This window comes from Rhinopithecus bieti, unplaced genomic scaffold (assembly GCF_001698545.2).
Source record: "Rhinopithecus bieti isolate Rb0 unplaced genomic scaffold, ASM169854v2 scaffold_44948, whole genome shotgun sequence".
NCBI lineage: Eukaryota > Metazoa > Chordata > Mammalia > Primates > Cercopithecidae > Rhinopithecus > Rhinopithecus bieti.
In genome coordinates this window covers 1,441,664-1,467,423 of record NW_016818762.1, presented here as the reverse complement: position 1 = coordinate 1,467,423, position 25,760 = coordinate 1,441,664, and the positions used below count along the sequence as shown (strand labels likewise).

At 38.1% G+C, this 25,760-nt stretch overlaps 1 protein-coding gene across 1 annotated transcript in view; it reads right to left on the bottom strand.

Moving 5' to 3' along the window:
* Nucleotides 1-25,760, bottom strand: part of LOC108518805 (formin-1-like) — a 297,109-nt gene that overhangs the window by 90,139 nt on the left and 181,210 nt on the right. Inside the window, exon 7 of the mRNA XM_017857448.1 lies at nt 20,042-20,103. Coding sequence (XP_017712937.1) covers nt 20,042-20,103 — 62 coding nt within the window. The remainder of the gene's footprint in view (nt 1-20,041; nt 20,104-25,760) is intronic.

The following is a 25,760-nucleotide window of genomic DNA, read 5'->3' as shown; positions in this document are numbered from 1 at the left end:
TCCCACTTCTATAGAACATTAAGGGACCAATGAAGGTGTATTAGTTCATGTGTATGCAAGTGGTAGGAGTTACTTTTCACCGAGAGTCAACAAAATGATGGGAAGAAGGGTCATGAAAACATGCTGAGCAACTAAAATAGCCTTGAAACAGTACCCATGATAATACGGGTGATAGATTTATTCTTTGTGGTGGCAAGGCTCTTTTTGAGTTCCTGTATATAGCCAATTAAGCTTACCAAACATATCCAGTTATGGATCTCTCCAGGAAGCAGCAGAAGGGTTTCCGGAGCTGCACTTGTTTCATCTGGAATACCTGCAGTTGAGGACATATAAGGGCTGACAGTGTACAAATGAGGAAGTGCATCCGTTGCGCCTAAGCTTATGTGCTTGAAAACCACAGTGAGAATACGGGCATTTTTGAGTAAGAAGAAAATTCTAACACCTCACAGAGAAGATTCCCTGACCACAGGGCATCAATACCCATCATTTTTACAGGCAGTTTTGGCAGTGTCACACTGGTTTATGTGAATTCACAAGGATCTGATGTAATATTTAAAACAGATCTCTTCGCTGTGTAAACAGAGATTAAGAAAATGTAAATCTCCCATCTAGGTTTATTTTTTAATAGAAATTTTAATTATACATGTATAAATCTAGAGTGCTCAATGCCTTAACCAGTTAAAATAATAAATGGGATTTGGCAGAACATTTGTTCTGATTACTAGATGTTTAATGATACTTGGAACATCAACATGCATGTGGAATTATACTCTACTAAGATGAAGACAGAATAACTTGGAAAAGATCAGATCTCATTTTGACTTGATTCTTTTCTCCTGGAATATAGACAAACCACATTCTTCTTTGCCTCCCCCACCTTAGATTATACTATATTACTTTTGATTGATATTCATCTCCATAATTTGTGCTTTTTGAAAGAATAATTGTTATAAGAATTACGTATTTCAGGTTTTTTCTAGTAAATGGAAGGTATGAATTTAAATCTGACTTATTTCCTAACTGATTAAACATGGAATAAAATTTATGAAATATTTTCAAAATAAACATTTAACTATCCTACGCAAACTTTAAATGTCACTTCAATTTTAGTTTGACAGAGGGTTATAGATGGCTACGTTTTTTTCTCCCGGGCAATTTTTCTATTTTAAATGTTATAGCTGCACATATTAACAATGTGAAAAGGCAGAGGCAGGATTACCTTAAAACTCATACATCATTTTTTCCTAAGTCATTCAAAGGTTAATAACTAACCGTAAAGGTTAATGATACAAGGTCAGCTGTGTAACATCCATATGAAACCACATGACTGCTGTAGTGTTTCATACCATTGACATGTTGTTGTTTCGTGGAATGTATTTGTCAGTTACAAGAGATGATGTGCTAGTTTGGTGCCATGCACCCTTTATGAAAAAATGAACTGGCTCAAGTATCCATGCCAGTCATGTACTCCAAATAATTACAAACTACTTCACACTCTAAATATTTAGATCACTAGGAATTTCGATGTTGGACCATCACCTTTCTCCCGACTGCACATCAGAGCAGAAGGCTTTCTGACTGCATGTCCTTGAACATGACATTAATACAACAGATGAAACTGATCAGGAGGGTTGAGGTGTTTGAAAGAAAGAAATTTTGATTTTTATAAAGATTCACATGAAGATCATTCTTCTGGGTGGAAATTTACTTTGATAAAATACACCCCCTTCTCAACTGCAGTTGCCAAATATAAAAACAAATGCCTACTTTCTTCTGAATCACTCTTTTTTACATTTGTCTCATGTATTTTTCAGATTTTCACATCAGTGTAACACAGGTAAGAATAAAAGCATGGAATTAAATCTGAACATTTACCTGTGAGGAAACACTTAACAGGCCAGTACTAAAACCTGGAGCTCATAAAGGGGGAAATGTGTCTTTCTGTCGTTGAGTATCATTCAGTTTCAAAAGATGGTTTTCTGGGTTTGCTATGCAAAATCCTCTAGCAACAGTCACATCTTCTCAGTAACGGTGTTTAAAAGTTATTTGCTTTGGGTAGTGCCTCATTGCAGGTTTAGGAGAAAAAAATGTTAAAAGGCATTCCTGACAGCTGGCAGCCTTTCTGTCTCTCCATTCTTTTTTTAAGGTAATTAGGTTGCTAATGAGCAGGGAGTGAGTGATGCTGCTGGACTCCAATGTTTGATTCGAGGTCACAATAGGACACAGTCAACCTGGACACCGACCCATAGCTCACAAATCAGAAAAAATCATCTGAGAATTACAAAATAATCTACCAAGCTCCTATTTGTAAACCCTCAATACAATTCTTAACGTTGCAGGGATAAAGCATTGGGGAAGAGGAAGTATTTTACAACCTTTCAACCTTAAAAAACAATAAATTTGAAACTGAGTAAAGTATCTGAAAGAGGTGGCCTTATTTTCCTCCAACCGATTGGTACGTTCCTAACAGAAATGTGTTCGAGTTTGTGTTATCTGAAGATTCTGCTCTTAAATATGCTACTTTAAACCTCAGACAGCATATTCTCAGTACAACTCGCCATTATGAGCTAAGCGATGGTTTTTCTGTCCATCACTTAGACTGTAGTCAACACTTTATCTTCGGCAGAGCAATTTCCACATGGCATAAATGATGGGGCAATGGACTGGGAAAAGGCTTGACTTCCAGTCATGGTGCTTCTATCAGTTGCCTGCCTGCAAGGTCTTGAGCCCTCTTGTTACTAACTAGTAGTAACCAGACAGTGAATCTCACAGGGTGGTCAACTTCCTTGGCTATAATAAACCCTGTTGCTGTTGTGACCATGTCACCTCGCTTTAATGTATTGAGAAAGAAAGGTTGAGAACCATTAGGCTAGATTCTAAGACCAATTCTTTTAGCCTTTAGCTCCTCATCTATAAAATGAAAGGTTTTCCAAAAGATCACAAATTCAAGTAAGTCTATGTTGCTTTCACTTAAGCTAATGCAAATGTTCATGCTAATGTTGTCTAAATGCGCAACATCTGATAAATGCACATTCAAGACAGTCAGACACAGTAAACGTCAATCTCCCAGCAGAAAGTCATAAACTGTCAAAAATATCTTTTAAAAAACCTTCTGGGAACACAGTTTTTCCACTACAGTTTTCCTTTGTCTCTGAGTTTGAAAAATATTACCTGTGAAATCACTTTGGTTTACATCCAGTTTCCACTATAGGGGAAGAAGAAAGGAAGACCAACTAGTGATTAATTTATGGATGAATGCATTACTGTGATGGTAGATTCAACTGTTTGCTATTTAGTGAAGGTTTATGTCCATTATGTACCTGACACTGGGGATGGAAGGTAGGTGGAGGCACCTCTGCTCCAAGGAGGAAGCCTTAAGGAATTAGAGATGGTTTCATGTATGATGAGGAACCCTTGCAGGGCACAAAGAATTGGCAAAGGTAAAATGACGGATTGTGAGAAACCCAAGTGAAAGAAAAAGGCATGCTGATGGGAAAGTGTAGGGAAATCGTGGAAGAGAAAACCATAATAATAATTCTCCACCCTTTGTAGTCAAGTGCATTTTAGCCCCCACACCTGGCCCCCACGAAAAAAAAACAAAGAAAGCCAAGATAAATTGGAGGGTCTTAAATACCATGCTAAAGACTTTGAACTTAACTTGATAGGCAGTAGTGAGCCAACAGAGGTGTTTTAAGAGAGAACGGCAACAACCTAAGTAATTGATAAGGTGGGTTGGATACACGCAAGCAATGCTAAAGGCCTATGTTAGAATGATGGAACCAGGATGCTAAGGAGTGAGTATACATGAAACCACAGAGCCCAGATTAACATAATTTGGTAATCAACTAGATGTGAAGCAGAGGGTGCAGGAATTGTCAAGGATGCATCTGAGGTTTTTGGCCGAGACTTTCAGTTTTAGGAGAACCATGACACCTTACATATACAGGGTAGCTAGGAAGGCAGATTGCTTTTTGTCATGTTTACAGTGGAAGGGGAAGAGAAGAGGGATTCAGAAGGAGACAAGTAGATGAAATAAAAGATCCCTTTCTACGTTGGGTTCATAAAAATTTTTGGATGCTCTGACTTTGGGAATTTTAAGTTTGAGATACTAAAAATATTTCCCAGTGTAGCTTTCCGCAAAAACTTATCTGGAACTCAGGAAGAAGTTTGAATTCAAATAAATAGGTCTGAAAAGCACTTACACAGAGATAAACTGTGGCAATAGAGGAAATCTCCAAGAGACAAAAATATAAAAGGTCAGGTGACCAACCAGCCACAATTTGGCGTGCTGCAAAGGCAAGGCTGGGAGGGCAGCAAAGAAGATGGAGAAGAACACTCCAAGGAAGAAGAAAAAAAACTGCAGAATTCACTGTCCCAGATGTTGAGGGAGGAGATCGAGGATGTCAACACTGACTCTCCAGGATCAGAGCAAACGAAGAAAGACAGATAGGAGACCAGTAGCACAGGACAATTACTTCATCTGTTTCAGTAGAGTTGTAACGGAATTCAACTGGTAGGATAATTTGCTACATGTCATTAATGTTTAAGAATTTTGACAGTGAGAGAAGGAATGGAAGCTCAAAGCAACAGTATGCTCAAGAGAAACGATTTTAATGTAAAGGATAGCTGAATTTATAACTGAATTTCTAGTTATAAATGGGGGAAGGCACCTGCTAAAAGAAGAACTGTATTAGTCTGACCTCACGCTGCTGTAAAGAACTGCCTCAGACTGGGTTATTATAAGGAAAGAGATTTAATTGACTCACAGTTACACATGGCTGTGGAGGCCTCAGGAAACTTACAATCATGATGGAAGGGGAAGCAAACATGTCCTTATTCACATGGTCGCAGGAAGGAGAAGAATGAGAGCGAAACAAAGGGAGAAGCCCCTTACAAAACCATCAGATCTTGTGATAACTTACTCACTCTCATGAGAATAGCATGGGGGTAACCACTTCCACGATTTAATTACCTCCCACCAGGTTCCTCCCATGACACATGGGGATTATGGGAACTGCAATTCAAGATGAGATTTGGGTGGGGACACAGCCAAACCATATCAGGAACCCAATGAGAAAAGTGCAGAAGCAGCAGTAGAGGATGGTATCAAAGAGAACAGATGAAGAAACACCAGGCACCTTTGTTTCTTTTCCTATGTACGAGGACAAGCCTAACAACCAAGCAAAGAAATAAAGGCATTTATAACCCATAGACAAAGGCCCTCATTCTTTATTTTCTGTTGGTCTCAAAGAAATGCCACCTCTTTCTTCCCAGAGCTAAGGTAACTTCCTGGGTCCCTGATGTCGCTGTCTTCCACAATCTTAGGAACGCTTTCTCATCAACTTACTCCTTCTGGCCAGCTCCCTGCTTTACCTATTTAGGTCTCTTGTTGGAAATGCTGGACTGCTGAGGCTGTTTCCTGCACCATCTACATCTACTGCATATTGATCCTTATATGCTGCATAGTAACTTGACAAATATTACCCTCTATGATCTAAACAACACCGTGGTGAAGGCAGGAGCCCCAATTTCTGGACCATCGAAAATCACAATCTAAGGAGCATCAGGCTGTGACTCAAAACTGAATCTTCTGACGCTGCAGCCTCGTGTTCTTTCTCCTCTGCAGGGCTGTCTCTTGATGCTGGTCAAGATGCAGGCAGTAGACTGTTTCTATCTAAACATTACAAATGACTTGGCTTGCTGTCAGAGACCTAACTTTAAATGGCTAAAATCGCTTGATAAATGGTGTGAAAATTTTATGGTCCTTCCGTCAGACACCATAATTTATTATCACATAATGCACAGTTAGAAGAACCAAAAGAAACCATCCCACAAGGGCAAACAATGTGGAGGCAGTGGCCCTTTGACACTCAAAGGCCACAGGCACTATATGGATCCAATAAGAAAGCTGCTTCTACGAGCAAGAGAACAACCTCTTGATCTTGCAAAATGTTTTTGGACACCTAAAGGCTCTTTTATTACTGTGGCTGATTAAAATGAAAAGTTTAAACGACTAAAATGTTCTTTTGATGAGTTTTACCATGAACTATAGACCTTGTAGTCCAGTGGGATTCAAGCCCTTTGATCCTGGGTACTCACATAAATTCAGAGTCATAAAACAACATTGGATTTGATTTTACTAGTGTAGCTGATGTTGCCAGATTTGTAATGCAATCTTGTTTTCTCCCCTCCTCGTTTTTGAGCACATCCACCATTGTTTTATAGCAAAAGGAAAGGAGTTTCCATCTGTTTTTGGCAATCAAGTTTCAAGACTGAGCCACTTTTCTAGAACGTTGGAATTTTACAGAAAAATAATGGTACTATATGGTATCCATCAAAACGTTTTGCGTGCTGCAAATAAAGCACCAAAAAGAAAACCCTCTTCCTCATTATCGTAATCACAGATTTTCATTACTTAAGATGGTTAGAGGATGATGTAGTTGAGAACAATAGTATAACTATGAAGTAGAAAAACTGGTGTGATTTAGTGTTTATACATTTCCCTCAGGACTAACTGAAAATAAATGAAAAATATCAAAAGATGCCCAAGTTATTTATTAATGAGTGGCAGATCATAGATCATATCCTAGTTTACAAACTTAAGAAAAAGGACTGGTATCTGTGGGAGAAAGAAGGAACATGTTCAATAAGGCATATGTTTAACAAAAAGACATGCAGTAAATATAACTTAGATGTGTAATTCACTTTCTTCTAACATCCTAATCATTTTCCTGTGTATATGTGCAGTATCATACACCTGTAACTCCTAATATAAGACATGAAATTTTTACTAGAAAGGGTCTATGAGGGAATAAGAAGACAATTTTATAAAACCTATGCTACAAAGACCAAAACAATCAACAGTGGGTCATAAACATCGTTCATTTCTGTGGAGTAAAATATCAGTTTGGGCTCAGTTAGAGAGATCAATGTATATTTAGCCTATCCACTAGACCAAGGAATACTAATTTAACAGTTTTCATTAACTTTATTTTTCATGGATTGCCTGAAAGATGAAACATTCCTCGCCAAGACTGTTCTGTAAGTGTTCTTCAACAATTCTAATCTGAAGAGTCACCACGTAAGGGATGCTTCATTCTCCTAGGGACAACGCCTTGTGACATTTTCAGCTGCAGTCTCTTAACACCTGCTGAGAGGTCCCAGTGAACATTTCAGAATATGACTTATCCAGAGAAATATCATTCCAATACACATTCACTTCCTTGCCATTTGTTATGAATATATTACGTTAAGCCATAGAAAATTGCTGTTTTATAAGTCAAATGGGTCAAAATATCAGTAATTTAATGCAGTTCAACTTACAAACTTCATTTAGCAAATTTGAAAATTATCATTGTTCTCTGTTTTCTCAGTTAATCCTTTAATTATGTTCAAAGGATCTATTTGCCATAGATAAGGGTCATGCCATATATAGTATTAACACAAAACAAACAGAACTGTGTTATACAGACACCTACTGCAGCTTTCAAAGACAGTACAAGAAACTGCCCCTTGTCTACAGAGACAAGTAATTGTTCTGGTGGTGTGTATATTAAATTAAGATAAGTGTATCCAGTTAACAAGAGCTTTCTCATTTCATGCTCAAAAGGGTAGCGTGTTGTCAGCACCTTCTTCCTCCCTATTAATTCATTCAAGAATTATTTATTGTATATTTACCATGTTCCAGAGGGAGAATCAAGTTGTGAACATTTATAGACAAGCAACAATGACAGTTTTCATGGCTCCAGTTTTAGCAGAAGCAACCATCAACACCAGTAGAAAGTCAATGCTTGTTGTCAGAGAATGTAAATTCTCTCTTGACACAACCTTAGTCAGAGAAACTACCATCTCTGACGTGGACAGCTGCAATAGTCCCTGCTGTCCTCTCCACATCCTCTCTGCCCTCTCAACTTATCCTCTACAACAGCAGCCGGAGTGGAGGGGGGGGTCTTCTGGAAATGAAAATCTGCTCATGTCACATATTCCTCTGCTCAGAATTACTCAGTAGATTCTAACTGTTCTGAAGATGAAATTGGGAAACCTTAAACAGATGTACAAGGCCCTTCCAGAATCTTGTCTCTTGCGTTTCTCCACTGCACTGTTTTCAACCCATGGGCCATCATCAATCAGTGAGATAGCATCTTAACAAATCAATTTGTGCTTTAACCCGAGCATTTTAAATAAGAATTGAATATATCAGAGTATGTTATGTGTAATAAATTCTGTTTAATAGAACTCATTCCTCTCTCTTTCTCTCACACACACACACACACACACACACACACGCACACACGTAAACTGGGTCTCAATATAAAACACATTTCTTATTCTGGGTTGCAGTATAAAAAGGCTGAAAAAATCCTACTACAGAGCTTCACTTCCCACCTCTCCCCTGTTTTTCCTGTACTGTGCTTTGGTCACACAAGGCTTCCTTGCAGTTCTCCAAACAAGTCAAGCTCCTCTTCACTCTTCAAACCTCTGCTAAAAGGTCATTTCCTAAGAGTATCCTCGTCTGGACCCACACATCTAAATTAGACCCCACGAGAGCAGCTCCACAGCACTCATCATATTATATTTATTGGCTGATTATTTTATCAATACCTGTTTATCTGAATGGACTGGAAGCTCCAAGAGGGTGGGACCTGTATCTGTCCTGCTCTCTCGAGCACCTAAAGCAGTGCCTGGCATCCAAGAGGCACTTAATCAATACATATTGAACGAACGAGAGACAGATCTCTATTTCCTTTTGATGATTCCATTCTTAGATGAAACGGATAATCAATTTCATAAGGCACTATTTTTAGGCGGTCCTTTGTCATCTGTTATATAGAATATACCTATATATTTACAGCCATAAAGATAGCATGTACTGTGTCTCTGTAAGTAGATTAAGCATTGCCTGTGAGTATGGACTTATGTTTAATGTACACTTATGTTTATGTACACTTTGCTGTGTATGTTTTTGTGTAAAATAAACTAACAATGAGTTTTCATGTGTTTAAAGCAAAAGCTCTTAGCATAAAACTGGAATGTGTTTCAATCATCAAAAGAAAATATATCTGGAACTTTAAAAGGATCAAGCTGACCTCTAGTGGTGAGATTGGGGAATGGCTCCTAAAGTAACTAAAAAACTCAGATAACCTATCACACAGAAGCATACATATATATATATGCAAAACACATGTCTCAATTAATACTTTCGATTATGTTTATTATACCAATTTACAGGAGATATAGATCATGTCATATTGTATCAAAACAAAATAAGCAGAAGTGTTACTACATAGACACCTATAACAGCTTTCCGAGATAGTGTATGAAATCACCACTATCAGAAAATCTAACTCTTGGAAAGAATCTTAGTTGAGATCTGAGATCTAACATCAGCAAATTCCATAAAAAGTTGATAATTTTTAAATGCTAACACTCAAAACGTCTCTCCTCCATTAGTCTCTGAGTCATATTAGGTCCTCAGTGTAAGCTGAGTGTTGTTACTTAGCCTTTATGGTATAAATTCTGTTTTCCCAACTACATAGTAAATCTTTTGAGTACAGAACCTATGTGAGGATTAAATAAAATAATCCACGGTAAATGCTAAGTGTAGTGTCTGGTGTATAGAATATGCAACAAATGTTATCTGTTATCATCATCAATACCATCATTACTAAATGATATTTTCTCTCTAGCACATCTCTTGTATTTGACACGTGCTCAATTGGTGTTTACCGATCATAAGAGAGAGAAACTGTAAGAAGCCAAGTTATGTACATGAATTAAAGTTTAGAAAATTTGTCTTTACAGCAGAAACAATTTTAACATGCAATATCTCAAAGAACCGTTCCCCAGATCTGTTTTAAGTCTTAGGCTGCTTATACATATTCAGATGTTTCCTTCATAAAACCATGACAACAGTAATATTTCTTAAGAAGAGGCAATAATGGAAATGAGCACATCACACTTTCAGAACATATTAAAAGCAATGCTCATCGGAGCATTAGATATAACAGTAAATACGGAATGTTTCTCTTTTACCTCGGCACATAGCTTGTATTGAACTAACTTTACCATCAAAAAATACACTTTGACAGCCACAGACTTAAACTAAACGTGCTGCTCCTCAAAATAAATACTATAGTTATAATAGATTGGTCATCTACCACATGCCATTGTGACCCAGTCCCACCCTAAGCTATCCCAACAGTTGTAATCAGTCAAAACGACCAAGTTACAACCTTGTCACACCCACTCTAAAGGTGAGAAGCTGAAGCTCAAAAAGGTTTAAATAATTTCTTCAAGACTACACATCTAGTAGACAGCAGCAACAGGATTCAAACGCAGGGAGGATTACACACCTGTTTTTCTATCCCACTATCCTGCCTAGGGTTACATTGCATTTTCTTGAATGAATGGTCACTTGACTTCATTATATGAGTTTATGCTTCAGCATGTTCTGCTCCTAAGGGCCATCACTCCTAAGGACAAATATCCACCCAAAGACAGATCAGAGGCAAAGGTCAATCCAGCATCAAAGTCACATCAGGAATATTCTCACTAGGCAAGGACCTTTAAGATCTTCCAGAGGCATTTCAGTGTACAGGGTAAAAGAGCCACCTCATAAAAGTGTAATAGCTCATTCACTCCTTATATATAAAGACTGGCACACAGTAAATGCTCAATAAGCACCAAATATTATTATTGTTATTCCTCCAGGACACAGAGCAAGCTACAATAAACTGCAGTGAAATGGTCAAAGCACACGTAATGTTATGTACATACACACACACACAGACACACACAATAAATTCACACTATGAATTCCAAAGCCTATGAGGCTAGACTTGTTAGAAGCAGCAACTAGTACCATTTATCACACGTGAACACACCATACAAGGAGATGGATGACAGTACAGAGAACACAGCTGAATCACCCCATAGGTCTGTTAAGGAATCAGTAGCGTTGGGTATCAGGGACTATACTGGAAAAGATAAAGTTTAAAGAACAGCTGAGCCCCGATGTTCAAATTACAAAAATCGTAACAAAGAAGTAAGGAGCTGGCAAGCTGCATAGAAGTTTAGCTACAGTATTTTCTCACCCAGTTTACAATCTTGGAAATTAACTTGTATGAGATTCAGGTTTCAAATCTCTAACATAAATACAGCCAAATATCAAGATTATGGTGACAAGTATTAGAGGTACTTCCTCCAACTGGGCTCAGGACCAGCTATGAGAAATAAAGCTGGAAAGAGAAATTTCCCACCTGGTCCTTTCTTCTGTACCTCAGTAGGGAGAACAGAACACCTTATTTCTGAAACCAGTGAAATAAAAGAACTCTATTGCTTATTTTCTCTTTCCCAACACTACAGAAATATCACCGTCTTTTTAAAAAAATTTTTTTTTATCATGTAGGGAGCTTGTACAGGGTAGGAATAAAGGATGATCTGCAGAGGTCTTTGACACAGGACGAGAGAAAAAATTAAAAGTTAAAAAACCATTATACTAGACAGGGAACACATATCAAATTCAGAAATCAGGCAGACCTGGTTAATAAATCTAGCCATCCTATTGACCAGCTGTGAAAGCTCAGGATGGTACTTGACTCGGCCAGGTCTCAGGTAGTTGGAAATTATCTATGTGAAGCACTGAGCATGGTACCTGGCGCAGAGCTGGTACTTCCTACTCAGTAGCTAGGATTATAAACATCTCCAATTAAGTCAAAAAGCCTGGGGGTGCTCAGCATTTAATCTCTCATGTCAACAAAATCTCTTACCATGCCTTCCTGAAAATGTTCTAGAACACAGACCATACCCAGTTTTTTACACTAAGAGCTCAACTTTCACTTACACTTCCAAAGCTGCTGCGCTTTCAATTCCATCAATAGCCCTTTCAGGAAAGGACAGAAGACAGGAAGAAAGGAAAGGGGGAAGGAAGGAAGGAAAAGGGAAAAGAAACAGAAATGTAAATGTCCATAAATATCTAAAAGCTCAAGGAATTTTGCTTTGTATCCATATGTTCACAAAAAACATAAATGTTAGTCAGCCTCTTTATCCTCTATACCAGAAGTCACAATCTCAGATGTCTACAGGCTCCAGGCAATCAACATAAGTAGAGGAGCCTGGCTATAAGACAATAGTATGTGTGGGGCACTATTTTGGCAACTAAAGCACACATGCTTTATTCGAAAATTATCCAAAGGTAACTTTTTAAATGTTATTGTGCTCAATGAATAAATGTCTCTGGGCTGTATTTTACGGTATCACAAATTTAAGAATTCTGCCGCTTTCCTAATGCTATCCCCCAAATAGCCTTCTACCTAAATACTGTGAGTCATGAAAAAATTTCTAGCAATGTCCAGTCAGATCAATTGACAACTATTAATTAAATTTCAGCTAGTTGCCTAGCACCGATCTAGGTAACATGGGAAAAGAAGATCTCCTAGACTTTTGGATTGACTTGGGATAGATGCATGGGCCCACTCTTTTCCCTGGCCAGAAATGATAGAACTTTGGAGCCAGAAGGAAACTTACACCAGCTAGTCCAATGCTTTTAATTTACAGCTGAAGAACCTAGTATTTACGAGTGATGTGTTATTGTCTAGAATTTACAGAATTATTGAGTGAGGCAGGACAAGTCTGGAGAGAAGGAAGCACTCCCAGTGGTGCTCTACTGTGCTTTCTCCTATTTCATGAAGCATCAAAAGAAATGGCCAACACGCAGAAAGTCACCGGTTCCAGCAGTAGCCTGTCACCTAAAGTCAAAAAACTATTGCAATAAAAAGAAAACTATCTTGGTTCACCTGTATTGACTCATGTTCAGAGGTTAAGACTCAGCAGAAATGATTGAGGGCTGATGGTGCACGATATTTACTCAGAGGCTGAGTAACATTTATGTTTTTCATGAACATATGGATACAAAGCAAAACCATCACTGGCCTCCATGATACAAATGAGCAATGAACAGATTCTTCATTTTACAACAGCCTCCTTCTTTATCTGAATTGTCTGAGGGCAAGACAGTATCTTGAAGGCTGAGACAAAGGGCTCCTTTTCCATGAAAATTCAAGTCCAAATGTACCTACTGGATTCTGGCTAGCCAGTCGCCCAAGAGGAATCTCAACACTAGCAAACCAGCAAATCTAGTAACCTCACACTTTATAGTCACACTGAAATGATAAATTAACATATTTCTCAATATTTTTTACTTTTTCCTTTTTGGCATCTCAGTAATGAATTATACTAATATCAGCACTTGGGGGAATACCATAAGGGTTTTATGAAATCATCATATTTTATACTTGTGAAAGTTTTGTTTATTGGCCTACAAATTATTCCCTTTCCCTCACAGTATTATCTGGGAATTAAGAGATTTAAATGTATTGTGTGGATAACGAAGAATATAAAAAAATGGAACAAGCTCGTGATTTATGTCTTTATAAACTTAGTTGTATCAATTCAAATAGAGTCTGCACTCAATTCTGTTTCAACAGCAATGTGTAAACTATTAGAAATGGATCAGTGGAATGTGTTGGAGACAGTAAAATAAGGAAGTCTACAAGTCTCTCTTCATGGAGGCCAGCATACCATTTGGTTCTCTTGGGGACAAAAAGGTACAATGTAAGTTAATTTTCAGTTTGGCATTGATCCCTGGATCATTTTGCAGTGGGAGGAACCACACTAGAAATGTGATTGCATTGCACAATGAGCAGGGGCCTGCCAGAGGCCATCGCTCAGTGAAGTTTCCCCTCAATTAGGAAATATGCATGTGATAAATGGGGTAAATGAAAAAGGTTCCCGTAAAGGAAATGTCACTGTTGGCTGGTTCTTTGTCTTGCATTCCACACAACCCAAAGAACATTAGTTAAAAACAGATACAACAATCTGTCGTTTCCAAGTCCTCTACTTTCAAACTGCTGAAGGTGTTGGTCAAACACAGTATTCTTAAGTTACCCAGCTGCTTACATGCCAGATAAAGGGCATGTATTTTTCTTTCTTCCCCTTTCAAAATTGAAGAAGTAGAGATCCAAAGAAGTCCTACTAATCCCATGCACAGGTTTCCCTTTTGTCATAAAGATTTGGGCCTCCTACAGAGTTTCACTTACCTTTCCAGAGCTGCATCCTTTCACTGAGTGGCACATCTGAAAAGACACTGGAAGATCAGAGGGCTACATTCAGAGTGTAACTGAAAACCTGAACACATTGCTCCACAGAGGCAACTAGATGGACTAGAGACCTGCTGACTAGGAAGGAGAACTTCTACAAGCAACTGAAAGGTTAAAAATGGGAGGAGGTGTAAATAGTAGGAATTTAGGGCTGGGCATAGTGGCTGACACCTGTAACCCCAACATTTTGAAAGAGGCTGAGGTGGGTGGATGGCTCGTGCCCAAGAGTTCGAGACCAGCCTGGGCAACATGGAGAAACTCCATCTCTACAAAAACAAAATAAAATCACAAATAATAAATAAAGGATGTAACTCGAACTCAGGATTATACATTGAGAAAATAAGATTATATTAATCAATTAGGATAGTATCCCAAACAATGGGTTCTTGAAGAAAAAGAATTATGTTGGAAATAAGCTATACAGTATTCTCTTTATAGTTCTTCCCTGTACATGGTAAAGCTCAAACATGGCAATAGATATTTCTCAAATATATTTGACCATGACAAGTTTTTGTCAAGAGGCATTTCAAAGTATCACTGTTCAGTGGATTCTGCTTTGGGAAACCTGGTTTAGACCACCCTGATATAAAGCACACAGGCACAAGAACAGCAGGAAGATCACACACAAGTCACCCTTAAAGAATGAATCCATGGCTAGGTACGGTGGCTCACGCCTATAATCCCAGCACTCTGGGAGGCCGAGACGGGCGGATCACTTGTGTTCAAGATCAGCCTGGCTAACATGCCGAAACCCTGTCTCTACTAAAAATACAAAAATTAGCTGGGTGTGGTGGTGCACACTTGTAATTTCAGCTACTCAAGAGGCTGAGACAGGATAATCGCTTAAACCTGGGAGGCGGAGGTTGCAGTGAGCTGAGATCGCAGCATTTCACTCTAGCCTGGGCAACAAGAGTGAGACTCTGTCTCAAAAAGAAAAAAAAAAAGTGTAGCAACTTACATTTATCTTCCCCTTATAGTTTAAAAGCAAAGATGTATTGATTATTTAAATGAATAGATTTCTGGCGCATATGTTTATACACCTTTACTTAAACTAAGTACTTGGATGATTTTGCCATTCAGTGGGAGAGTGGTTGCAGGTCAGACATTTCCCCTGACTTCACTGTTTTATGTCATTTATAATATCCACACCAAAATTCTTCAGTTTTGTCCAAGTGCATCCTTCATTTAGCAAACTCTGCCTTGAGAGTTTATAGTCACTTCATGGTATTTGACTTCACCTGCTTCATTTTCCAATTTGGGATAATTCTGCTAACTTGATTTTTGAAAAGGCAGCACCTTACCTTTACATGGTTTCACTTGAGAAACTTTTGTAAGTGGTAGCCATTGCACAGCAAGTTAATGACAGCTAGGTAGAAGCATAGTCTAGGTATATCCTATTAAGGCATACGATAAAATGGATTCTCCCAGTACCAGTACTAATAGTTACTTCTTTGAGACTGCTTAGGAACAAGGATTTGAAAATCATCATTATCACTATTTGGCAGATAATTTCTCTGTGCAATTGATCTTTTCCCTTATCAAAGTCCAAGATAATGTTTTATGCATGATGCATGATGACAATGAGAAAGAACTGGGGTTTTGAAGTTAGAACTTAATTCAACTCCTTGCACTGTGACCTTGAGAAATTAATCAGCTTCTTTGGCAAACTTAGTTTTCTCAGTTTTAGCAACTGAACAATAATAGCAATAATATTGACTGTGATGATACCACCCTTCCTGGGTGGTTCAATATTATATACACCCTGTGGTACCAGTTACATAGCTCATACTCAAGCAAATATTATTTCTTGTTCCTTCTTCCCTTTGCAAATCTCCTTATAATTAGGCAACTTGAGTTTAGAGTGGCCTTTGTGCCTTTTTTTTTTTTTTTTTGGTTGAGGACATCTTTGGGACATTGGACTCATTCTTCTTCTTCTTCTTTTTTTTTTTTGACACAAAGTCTCACTCTGTCGCCCAGGCAGGAAAGCAGTGGTGCGCCCAAGCAGCCTGTTACATCTTTTGAAAAGCCAGTAGCAGGACCAGCCTTGTGCCCTTTCCATTCTCCATCACTCAACAAATGCTGGCTGCGGAGCACACACGAAATAAAAAACAAGTTCCCGCACTTAGTAGCCATGGAACTACAAGGTAAAATAATCAACTATCCAATCCAAATATTTTAGGTGATAGGGCTTGCATTTTGCTGGTGGGGGAAACTGAACAATTAAGTGACTTCCCTTCAAATGTATGGTTAAAACAAAATAGAAAGTTCTCTGCTTATTTAGGTTCTCTGCTTATTGAATCATACTGTTTTCTTTAAATTCTATGAAAACATTCCCAAAAGACTAAATGTGATACTTATCAATTCTTGTATATGGTGACAGAATGAGTCACTTTTCTTCTGTACTTGAAAAGCCTGAAACCCTTCTTATTCTAGAAAGGCATGTTGAAGAAGTCCGGAAACATATCTGACTTCTCTATAACTTGTACATGGAGAAAGAAAATTGAACGGACAATGATAGCTGCCGATGGAAATCACATGGAAAGCACCAACATGGCAGTTTTCCCCCTCACTATCTTCTACTAGGCCAGTGACAAAAGATGAGACCACTACTTAGTGGAACAAAACAGGTAGGGGTGATATTCAGTGAGTACTCACAAGTACAGCTAGGCTGGGTTTTGTCTGTTCGTTTTACGAATGGCATCTATTCTGATTGCATTGATGCCAAACCAGTTGTCTCATTTTATTTTCAATATCACCCAGAGTACAGGGGTAATTAACCAGGCAGGTAAAATGGCCCAGAGAGCACCCTGGCAAATGAGACGTCATGCATCCTGGTGGAAGTGAATGCCTGCAACTTAGCCCCACCAGGTTGAAGTCATAGAAGAAAATAAGTCCTTTGTTGCCAGCTTCTCTAATTTTAAAGAAGCAGCTAAAATCCAGGTTTTATATAAAATCTCCATATTTTAAAATATTTATTCCTAGTTCAATCTTTAAAATGCTGTGTCTGCCAAATGAAACACTTCTCCCGTTCAGATCAGAGAAGAGGGTTGCTGGTTTCCTTCTGAAGGTTGTCCATCTGTGACTGCTAGAATAGTTTAAAACTACAGCTAAGTGTATAAAATGGATATACTACACAGATGGCAATAGTAAGCCATGGTGGCCATAGCTTTAGCAATTAGGTAAAAATCATAAATGTGGAGCAGAAACAGTTGTTTAAGTGTACTAGTATCATCAAAAGAGCAGATAATTCTTTTACAGGTGGTTTTTAAAAATCTAAAGTAGAGTTTGGAACATTTTTATCTTTACTACTGTTAATCACACCTTAGTCTAACCTGTATTTTAAATGCAGATCATGATCACAATATACTTTCCTTCTTCCATATACTCCTCTTTTCCACCTCCAATCTTTCCGTAGTTTGAGATATGTAAGATCATAAGACTTTCGCAGAGACAGAATGAGACAATAAGCTTAGAACAATACTTAGCACACAGCAAGAATTAAAAAACTGTAGGATCTTCTGTTACCATGAATATGACTCCACTGTCAAAGCCCTCGCCAGCCTGGTCTACAGTTTGTGGAAAGCTAGGGTTAGCTGTTACAACTTGGCTGTTAACAAAACTTCTGCTTACAGAATCACTTCTGTTCCTGCCCCGTTTAGGAATCTGTGTCTTAAATTATCCTCCATCAATTTCAGTTCCTATGAGGCAGCTGAGAATCTTTTCACATCAGAACAAAGAAAAGAAAGAGAGGTCTCTGTAGGGCATTTTGTAACAAGGGAGATAAGGGCCTCCTCCTCTCCTGTTCTTCTAGGAGACAGAGGTCCTTTTCCACTTGTTTGTTTCTTTGTGAAATTGACTCATTTTCTCTCCCAAACTACTTAAATTCTGCTGGATGGGTGGGGCTTGACTTCATACACCATACTACTTCTCTAATAATCTTCTGCTACTTGCAATAACATAACATATAATCCAATACACCGACTCAGTTATTTTTAAAAATGCATTATCATTCATTGAAAAGAAGCGTATTTTCATATATCTGATAAGGGATTCATAGACAAAATATTTAAGGAATTCAACAGCAAGAAAACCAACTGCCTGATTTTAAAAGGAGCAAATAATCTGAAAAGATATTTCTCAAAAGAAGACATACAAAAAGGTCAACCAATATATGAAAAAATGCTCCAACATCACTCATCATCAGGAAAATGCAAACTAAAACCACAATGAGATATCACTTCACAACTGTTAGAATGGCTACTGCCAAAAAAGACAAAAGATTGTAAGGAGTGGTGAGGATGTGGAAAAAGAGAACCCTTGCACACTGCTGGTGGGAATGTAAACTAGTTTGTGGAAAACAGTGTGGAGGCTCCTCAAAAAAATTAAAACTAGAACTACCATATGACCCAGAAATCCCACTACTGGGTATATATTTAAAGGAAATGAAGTCAGTATGTTGAAGAGATATCTACACTCTCATGTTGATTGCAGCGTTATTCACAAAAGCCAAGATATGGAATCAACATGAGTGTCCATCAATGGGCAAATGGATAAAGAAAATGTGGTTTGTATACAAAATGGAATACTATAGCCTTTAAAAGGAAAAAAATAATCCGGTCATTAAAGACAATACAGATGAACCTAGAGAACATTATGTTACATGAAATATGCCAGGCACAGAAAGACAGACACGGCATGACCTCGTTTATGTGAAAAATCTAAAAAAGTCAAACTCGTAGGAACAGGGAGTAGAATGGTGGTTACCAGGGGCTAGGGGCAGAGAGGGGCAAAAGGTGGGGAAGGGTTAGGGAGATGTTGATGAAAGGAGACAAAATTTCAGTTAGATGTGAGAAATAAATTCAAGATAATCTTCTATACAACATGGTGACTATAGTTAATAACCATGTATTGTATACTTTAAAATTTCTAAAAGAGCAGAGTTTACGTGTTCTCACCACATATAAATGATAAATATGTGAGGCAATGTATATATTAATTAGCTCAATTTGTTACTCCACAATATATACATATTTCAAAACATCTCATATATCATATATATACACAATTTCTATTTGCAAATTAACAAATTTTGAGAATAGAAATACCTGATCCACAGATTCATTAAATTAGCAAGTCATGAGTTAACATTAAATAAGGAAGTAATGTTATTGAGATTTTGCTATCATTCTCTCCTGAAGTAGGGGGGTTACTGCGGCCATCAGCAAATAAGTCTCAGTGCCTGATTCAGTATCCAGTTATTTAAAGTTAAGATTCTGAACTTTCTGCCACAGGCACTACGAGCAAATGCCAAACATAGGGAATGTCAACTAGATGGCAGCACAAGGGAAATGATCCCTCAGTCATTCTGGGCTTCACAAAGGAGAATCAGGTCAACAACTTCCCAGCATTCTCTGCGGATATGGAAAGGCTCAGCACAACTCCTCCACCTCCTAGGGTTCCTTCCTTAAATTCTGTAAACTGCATCACATCATACTTCAGGGATGTGCTAAGAAACATACAGACACGAACACCGGAACAAGAGGAAGCTGAACAAAAATAACTTCCATCGTACCTAGGAAAAAAACCCTTCACTATATTTTATATAACAGTAGAAGCCTATTCCATTTTCTCTTCTGCTTTAAAAATAAAATTATCATTTTCCAATTCAATCAAATGCATTTATGGTATTTTTAAAAATTAGAAATTGAATTCTATTAAAAGCAGAATCCAAGGCTTTGCATGCCCTGTATAGACAGTGTCTACTGGCAGCTGCAAGTTGCGATGCTGCCTAGTTTAACACTTCAAGAGGAGTCTTTACTTTCAGCATAGGAGAAAACCAAGTATCAGTTCTCTAGAACCAGTTCAGTAGCATCAAAAAGGTCTACCTGCAGGTTTTCAATTTCTTCTTTGTGTTCCCTCTTCAAGTGTAAAATAGCAGCATGGTATTCTGTAAAATCAAAGAAGAAGCCAATTATAAAGAAGTACAAAATTAGGCACAAAATTTATCTCGTGGTCCTCTTAGAAATAGACTGGCGAAAACAACTGCCACAATTTGACATCAACCTGACAAGAGATGTTAAAAATTGCTGAAAGATAGGATACGTAGTTCAGGATAAAAGGTAAATTTCTTCCTTTCAGCAAACCCTGAATTATGAAAAGACACAAATTAAGCAGATGGGATAGGGTTAAAAGAAAAAAAAAAAAAGGGGGATGATGAGTGTGTTCCAGATAAACACTGGGTCAGGTGTTTGTCTTTAAGGAGTTGGAAATTAAGTCCCCACGGGGACAAACACAGACGTGTTAAGAGCAGACAGGGCAGGAAACAAAAGAAAACCCTCTATGTGAGATCAGAGCGCTCTATTTTTAACTCTGTTCCAAAAAAGAAAAAAAAAAATCTCCATTTGAATGCAAGGTTAAGTAAGCACCCAGGGTTGATTTTAATCTTTATCTCGGAAAGTTAATACTATTTGTCATTTGAATGAGAGATTCTAGGGTGAATTGAGACTGAAAGGACAAAAATAAATTTCTGGTCCAATTTTAATACGAGTCTAATAATGTTTACTTCAACAATAAGTCCCAAGTGTACACAAGAACTCCAGCCAACCACTAAAACTACCATTCCGCTGGCTAAGCATGAAGCTGTCAAGACAACTTTATTTCCAGCAGAAATGTTAAGTGTGTGGGGTCATGGAACTATACAGGCTGCAGAGAACCACAAGACAAAATGCTATGAGCACACACATTTTTGTGAGATAATCCAAAAGGCATTTTACAAATGCGTTTGGGGTCATGAGTATGAGTATACAAGAAGTAGTCTGACTTCATTTAAACATGTGTGAAAGCCAGGCTATTTCTCCAAGTAGATTTCCTAAATCAGGCATGGAAGTTTGTATTTTAATTAAAAAATGGATGAAGGAAATCACTGGCAAAGCCATGCTGGAAGAGTAGTGTTGCTGCTGATAATCATGGCTAGATAGACCTCTACTGTTGTGGGGAAAGTGCTCCATTGAGCTGTGAATCCATCAGAAAGTTCTGTGGGTTCCAAATCCAAACCATACCTTGAATGGTCTGGTAGTGACCACTTGTCACTATCCCCACCAGCACCACGATAATCCAAACTACCACCATCTCTCTGCTAGATTAAAGCAGTATACGTCTGGTAGGATGCCTGCTTCTACTTTTAGCACCACTGTAATTGGTTCTCATCAAAGCAGACTGAGTGATCTACATAGACATGAACCAGATCATCTCATCCTTGGCTTTTCACGCAATTAGAGTGAAATCAGAGCTCTCTGTTGCAGTCCATAAAGACCTCCATGTCCTGGTTCCTACGTATCTCTCCCTATCATTTCATACCACTCCTTCCCTGGTTCATCATACTCCACGTACACTGGCTTTCTTGCCATTCCTTGAACTTGTCAAATTCTTTTCTACCTCAAAATCTTTGCTAATATTGAAAACAATAATAATGGATTTCATTTGTTGACTACTTACTATATATCAGGCATTATTCTAAGTACTTCATCAACTCATTTCATCCCCACAATAACCCTATGATGTAGGTACCACTATTGTCTCCATTATCGATGAAGATACTAATGCATAGAGACATTAAGTAGCTTGATCAAGGAAGTAGAATAATTTTCAGAGCCAGTAAACATGCTTAATTTAATGGGTGGATGCATAAACAAATGATGGTATGTCCCTATAATGGAATACTACTCAGCAATAAAGAGGAATATATGCATCAACATGAAGGAATTTTTTTTTTTTTTTTTTTTTGAGAAGGAGTTTCACTCTTGTTGCCCAGGCTGAAGGACAATGGCACGATCTTGGCTCACTGGAACCTCCATCTCCCAAGTTCAAGTGATTCTTCTGCCTCAGCCTCCAGAGTAGCTGGGATTACAGCCCACCACCATGCCCGGCTAATTTTTGTATTTTTAGTAGAGACAGGGTTTTACCATGTTGGCCAGGCTGGTTTCAAACTCCTGACCTCAGGTGATCCACCCACCTCGGCCTCTCAAAGTGCCTGGCCAACATGGAGGAATCTTAAAGGCACTATGCGGAGTGAAAGAAAGAAGTCAGTCTCAGAAGGCCAACCAGTGTTCAATAGCATTTATATGACATCTGGAAAAGACAAATCTAGAGGGATGAAGAACAGATCAGAGTAGTAGTTGCTAGAGGTTAGAGATGTGGGTTCACGGAGGGGGCTGACTACAAAGTGACAGCAAGCAAAGGAATTTTAGGGATAATGATATTAGATATTATTCTCTATCCTGATTATGGTGGTTACATGAATCCATACACGTTAAATTCAAGAAAGTATGTTAATTTGCTTTAAATTTGACATTAAATATTATACTGGTAAATATTTTCCCTATAAGGTTCAGCATAACACAAGGATACATGCTACTATTGTTGATACTCATCACTTTTCTACGGCTACTAGCAGATGTAATAGGATGAGAAAAAAGACACAAAATCTACATAGATTATAAAGAGAAAAAGAAAGGTATTACTCTCTATATTTGTACATCTAGAAAAATCTAAAAGATCCACTGATAAAATAGAATATGTATGTTTAGCAGAGTTGCTTGGCATTATCAACAAAATACACAAAATCCTCATAGTAGCAGTTTAAAAAAGAAAACATACCATGTTACTTCTAAAACACAAAATACCCAGAAAACTTAACAGAAATATATAAAGACCTCATATAAGAAAATAGTAACGTTTTATTGAAATATTTTACTTAAAAAAAAGACACAGAAAGACAAAGTGGGCAAGCCATGTTTCCGATTTATAAGACTTCATGTTGCAAAGGTGTGAGTCTTCCCAAACTGATTTATAGATTCAGTGCATTCCTTCAAAATTTCTTGAGTTTTGTTTTGTTTGTATAAGGAGCCAATTCTAAAATGCATGTGGAAGCATGAAAGTGCAAAATGCCAATAAGAGCCAAGAAATGCATGAAAATATAGACTAAGTTAGAACAACTTACCGTACCTCCTAATGAGAATTATTTTTAATTCTTACAATGTAATTAACGTGGCATGGTACCAACACAGGGATAAACAAATAGACTAATAAGCTACAATAGAGAGTCTAGAAAGATACCATGAATGTATGGTCACTTGATATATGACAGAAGTAGCACTGAAGATCATTACTTACACAAAGAATGATCTTTTCAATAACTATTGGCTGGGAAAAAAATTAATATTCTGTCCATGTATTATGGAAAAAGACAAAACTGGATCCTAAGCTTACACTATCATCTATTCGAAGTCAATTAAGTGCTAAACTATAAAAAGCAAAATTGTAAATATTTTATAAGATAATATAGGCCGGGCGCAGTGGCTCAAGCCTGTAATCCCAGCACTTTGGGAGGCCGAGTCGGGCGGATCACGAGGTCAGGAGATCCAGACCATCCTGGCTAACACGGTGAAACCCCGTCTCTACTAAAAAATACAAAAAACTAGCCGGGTGAGGTGGCGGGCACCTGTAGTCCCAGCTACTCGGGAGGCTGAGGCAGGAGAATGGCGTAAACCCGGGAGGCAGAGCTTGCAGTGAGCTGAGATCTGGCCACTGCACTCCAGCCTGAGCGACAGAGCGAGACTCCTTCTCAAAAAAAAAAAAAAGATAATATAGCATAATACTTTATAGCCTTGGGACAGAAAAAGGATTTAATATTCACAAAGCGATATATATATAAAGGGAAAAAAACCAATAAATCTGACTACATTAAAATAAAGAACTTATTTTTCTTAAAATACACCATAGAGAACCAGACTGTCAACAGATCAATCCATCATCAATAGAGATGACATTCCCTACAGAGTGGGAGAATATACTCGCAACATAAATCAACCAAGATCTACTATAAATACATAAGTACATCCTACAAAATGACAGAAAATGAAGCCCACGTGAAAAATGGGCAAAAAACATCAACAGGCACTCTAAAAAGAAGATATACAAATAGTCACTATGTTAAAAGGTGCTTCTTCTTAGTAATCAGGAATACAGTCTGACAACACAGCATTGGTGAAGATGCAGAACAATGGAAACTTTCATACACTTCACTCACAGCAGGAGTGCAAATGGTATAATCACTATGAACAATGATTTTTCTAATAAAGTTGAAGATATTCATGCTTTCTTAACCAACAATCCTAACCTTAGGCATATATAAACAACAAAACAGGGAACGCTCACGGACTGTGTGGTAATGAGAGATCCAAACACCAAGCATTCCGGTGCTTTGGGTTTGTCTCATATGCCACTGAGAAGGAGGTGGATGCAGCCATGAATGCAAGGCCACACAAGGTGGATGGAAGAGTTGTGGAACCAAAGAGAGCTGTCTAAGAAGATTCTCAAAGACCAGGTGCCCACTTAACTGTGAAAAAGATACTTGTTGGTAGCATTAAAGAAGACACAGAAGAATATCACCTAAGAGATTATTTTCAACAGTATGGAAAAATGGAAGTGATTGAAAGTATGACCAGGGCAGTGGCAAGAAAAGGGGCTTTGCCTTTGTAAACTTGGACAACCATGACTCTGGGGATAAGACTGTCATTCAGAAATACTATACTGTACAAGACCACAACTGTGAAGGTAGGAAAGTCTTGTCAAAGCAAGAGATGGCTAGTGCTTCATCCAGCCAAAGAGGACAAAGTAGTTCTGCAAACTTTCGTGGTGGCCACGGAAGTGGTTTTGGTGGGAATGACACCTTTGGTTATGGAGAAAACTTTGGTGGTCGTGGTGGCTTCAGGGGCAGCTGTGGTGGTGGAGGATATGGTAGCAGTGGGGATGGCTATAATGGATTTGGTCATGATGGAAGCAATACTGGAGGTGGTGGAAGCTACAATGATTTTGGCAATTAAAACTATCAGTCTTCACATTTTTGATCCATGAAGGGAAAAAACTTTGGAGGCAAAAGCTCTGGCTCCTATGATGGTGGAAGCCAGTACTTTGCCAAACCACAAAACCAAGGAGGCTATAGGGGTAGCACTAGCTATAGCACTGGCAGAAGATTTTAATTACTGCCTGGAAACAAAGCTCAGCAGGAGAACAGAGCCGGAGAAGTGACATGGAAGCTATAGGTTGCAACAGGTTTGTGAACTCAGCAAAGCACAGTGGTGGCAGGGCCTAGCTGCGACAAAGAAGACATATTTTAGACAATACTCCTGTGTATAAGCAAAAGAGTTAAGGACCATATTTGTGATTAGTTGTATAACAGGTTGTTTTAATTTTGTTCTGTGGAAAGTATAAAGCATTCCAGCAAAGGATTTTAATATAGAGTTTTTTTTGCACCCATGCTATCGAATGCTATATATAATAGTCTGATCATGAAGCTGAATAAATGTCTTTTGTTTTTGAAAAAAGAAAGAATAGCAAGTAATAATATTAACAAAATAAGAATGGGGGTTTCCAGGAGAAGATGAACCAAGATGGGCTGTGATTGAGCAAGGAGGTGTTATACGGGTGTTTAATGAAAAATGATTCTTTAAATTGGATAAAGGTTTATGAAATTATCTTTAGGCATATCTAACACTAAAATAAAAGAAAAAATACTTCTCTTTTGAAAAATGGTTATATCAGTTT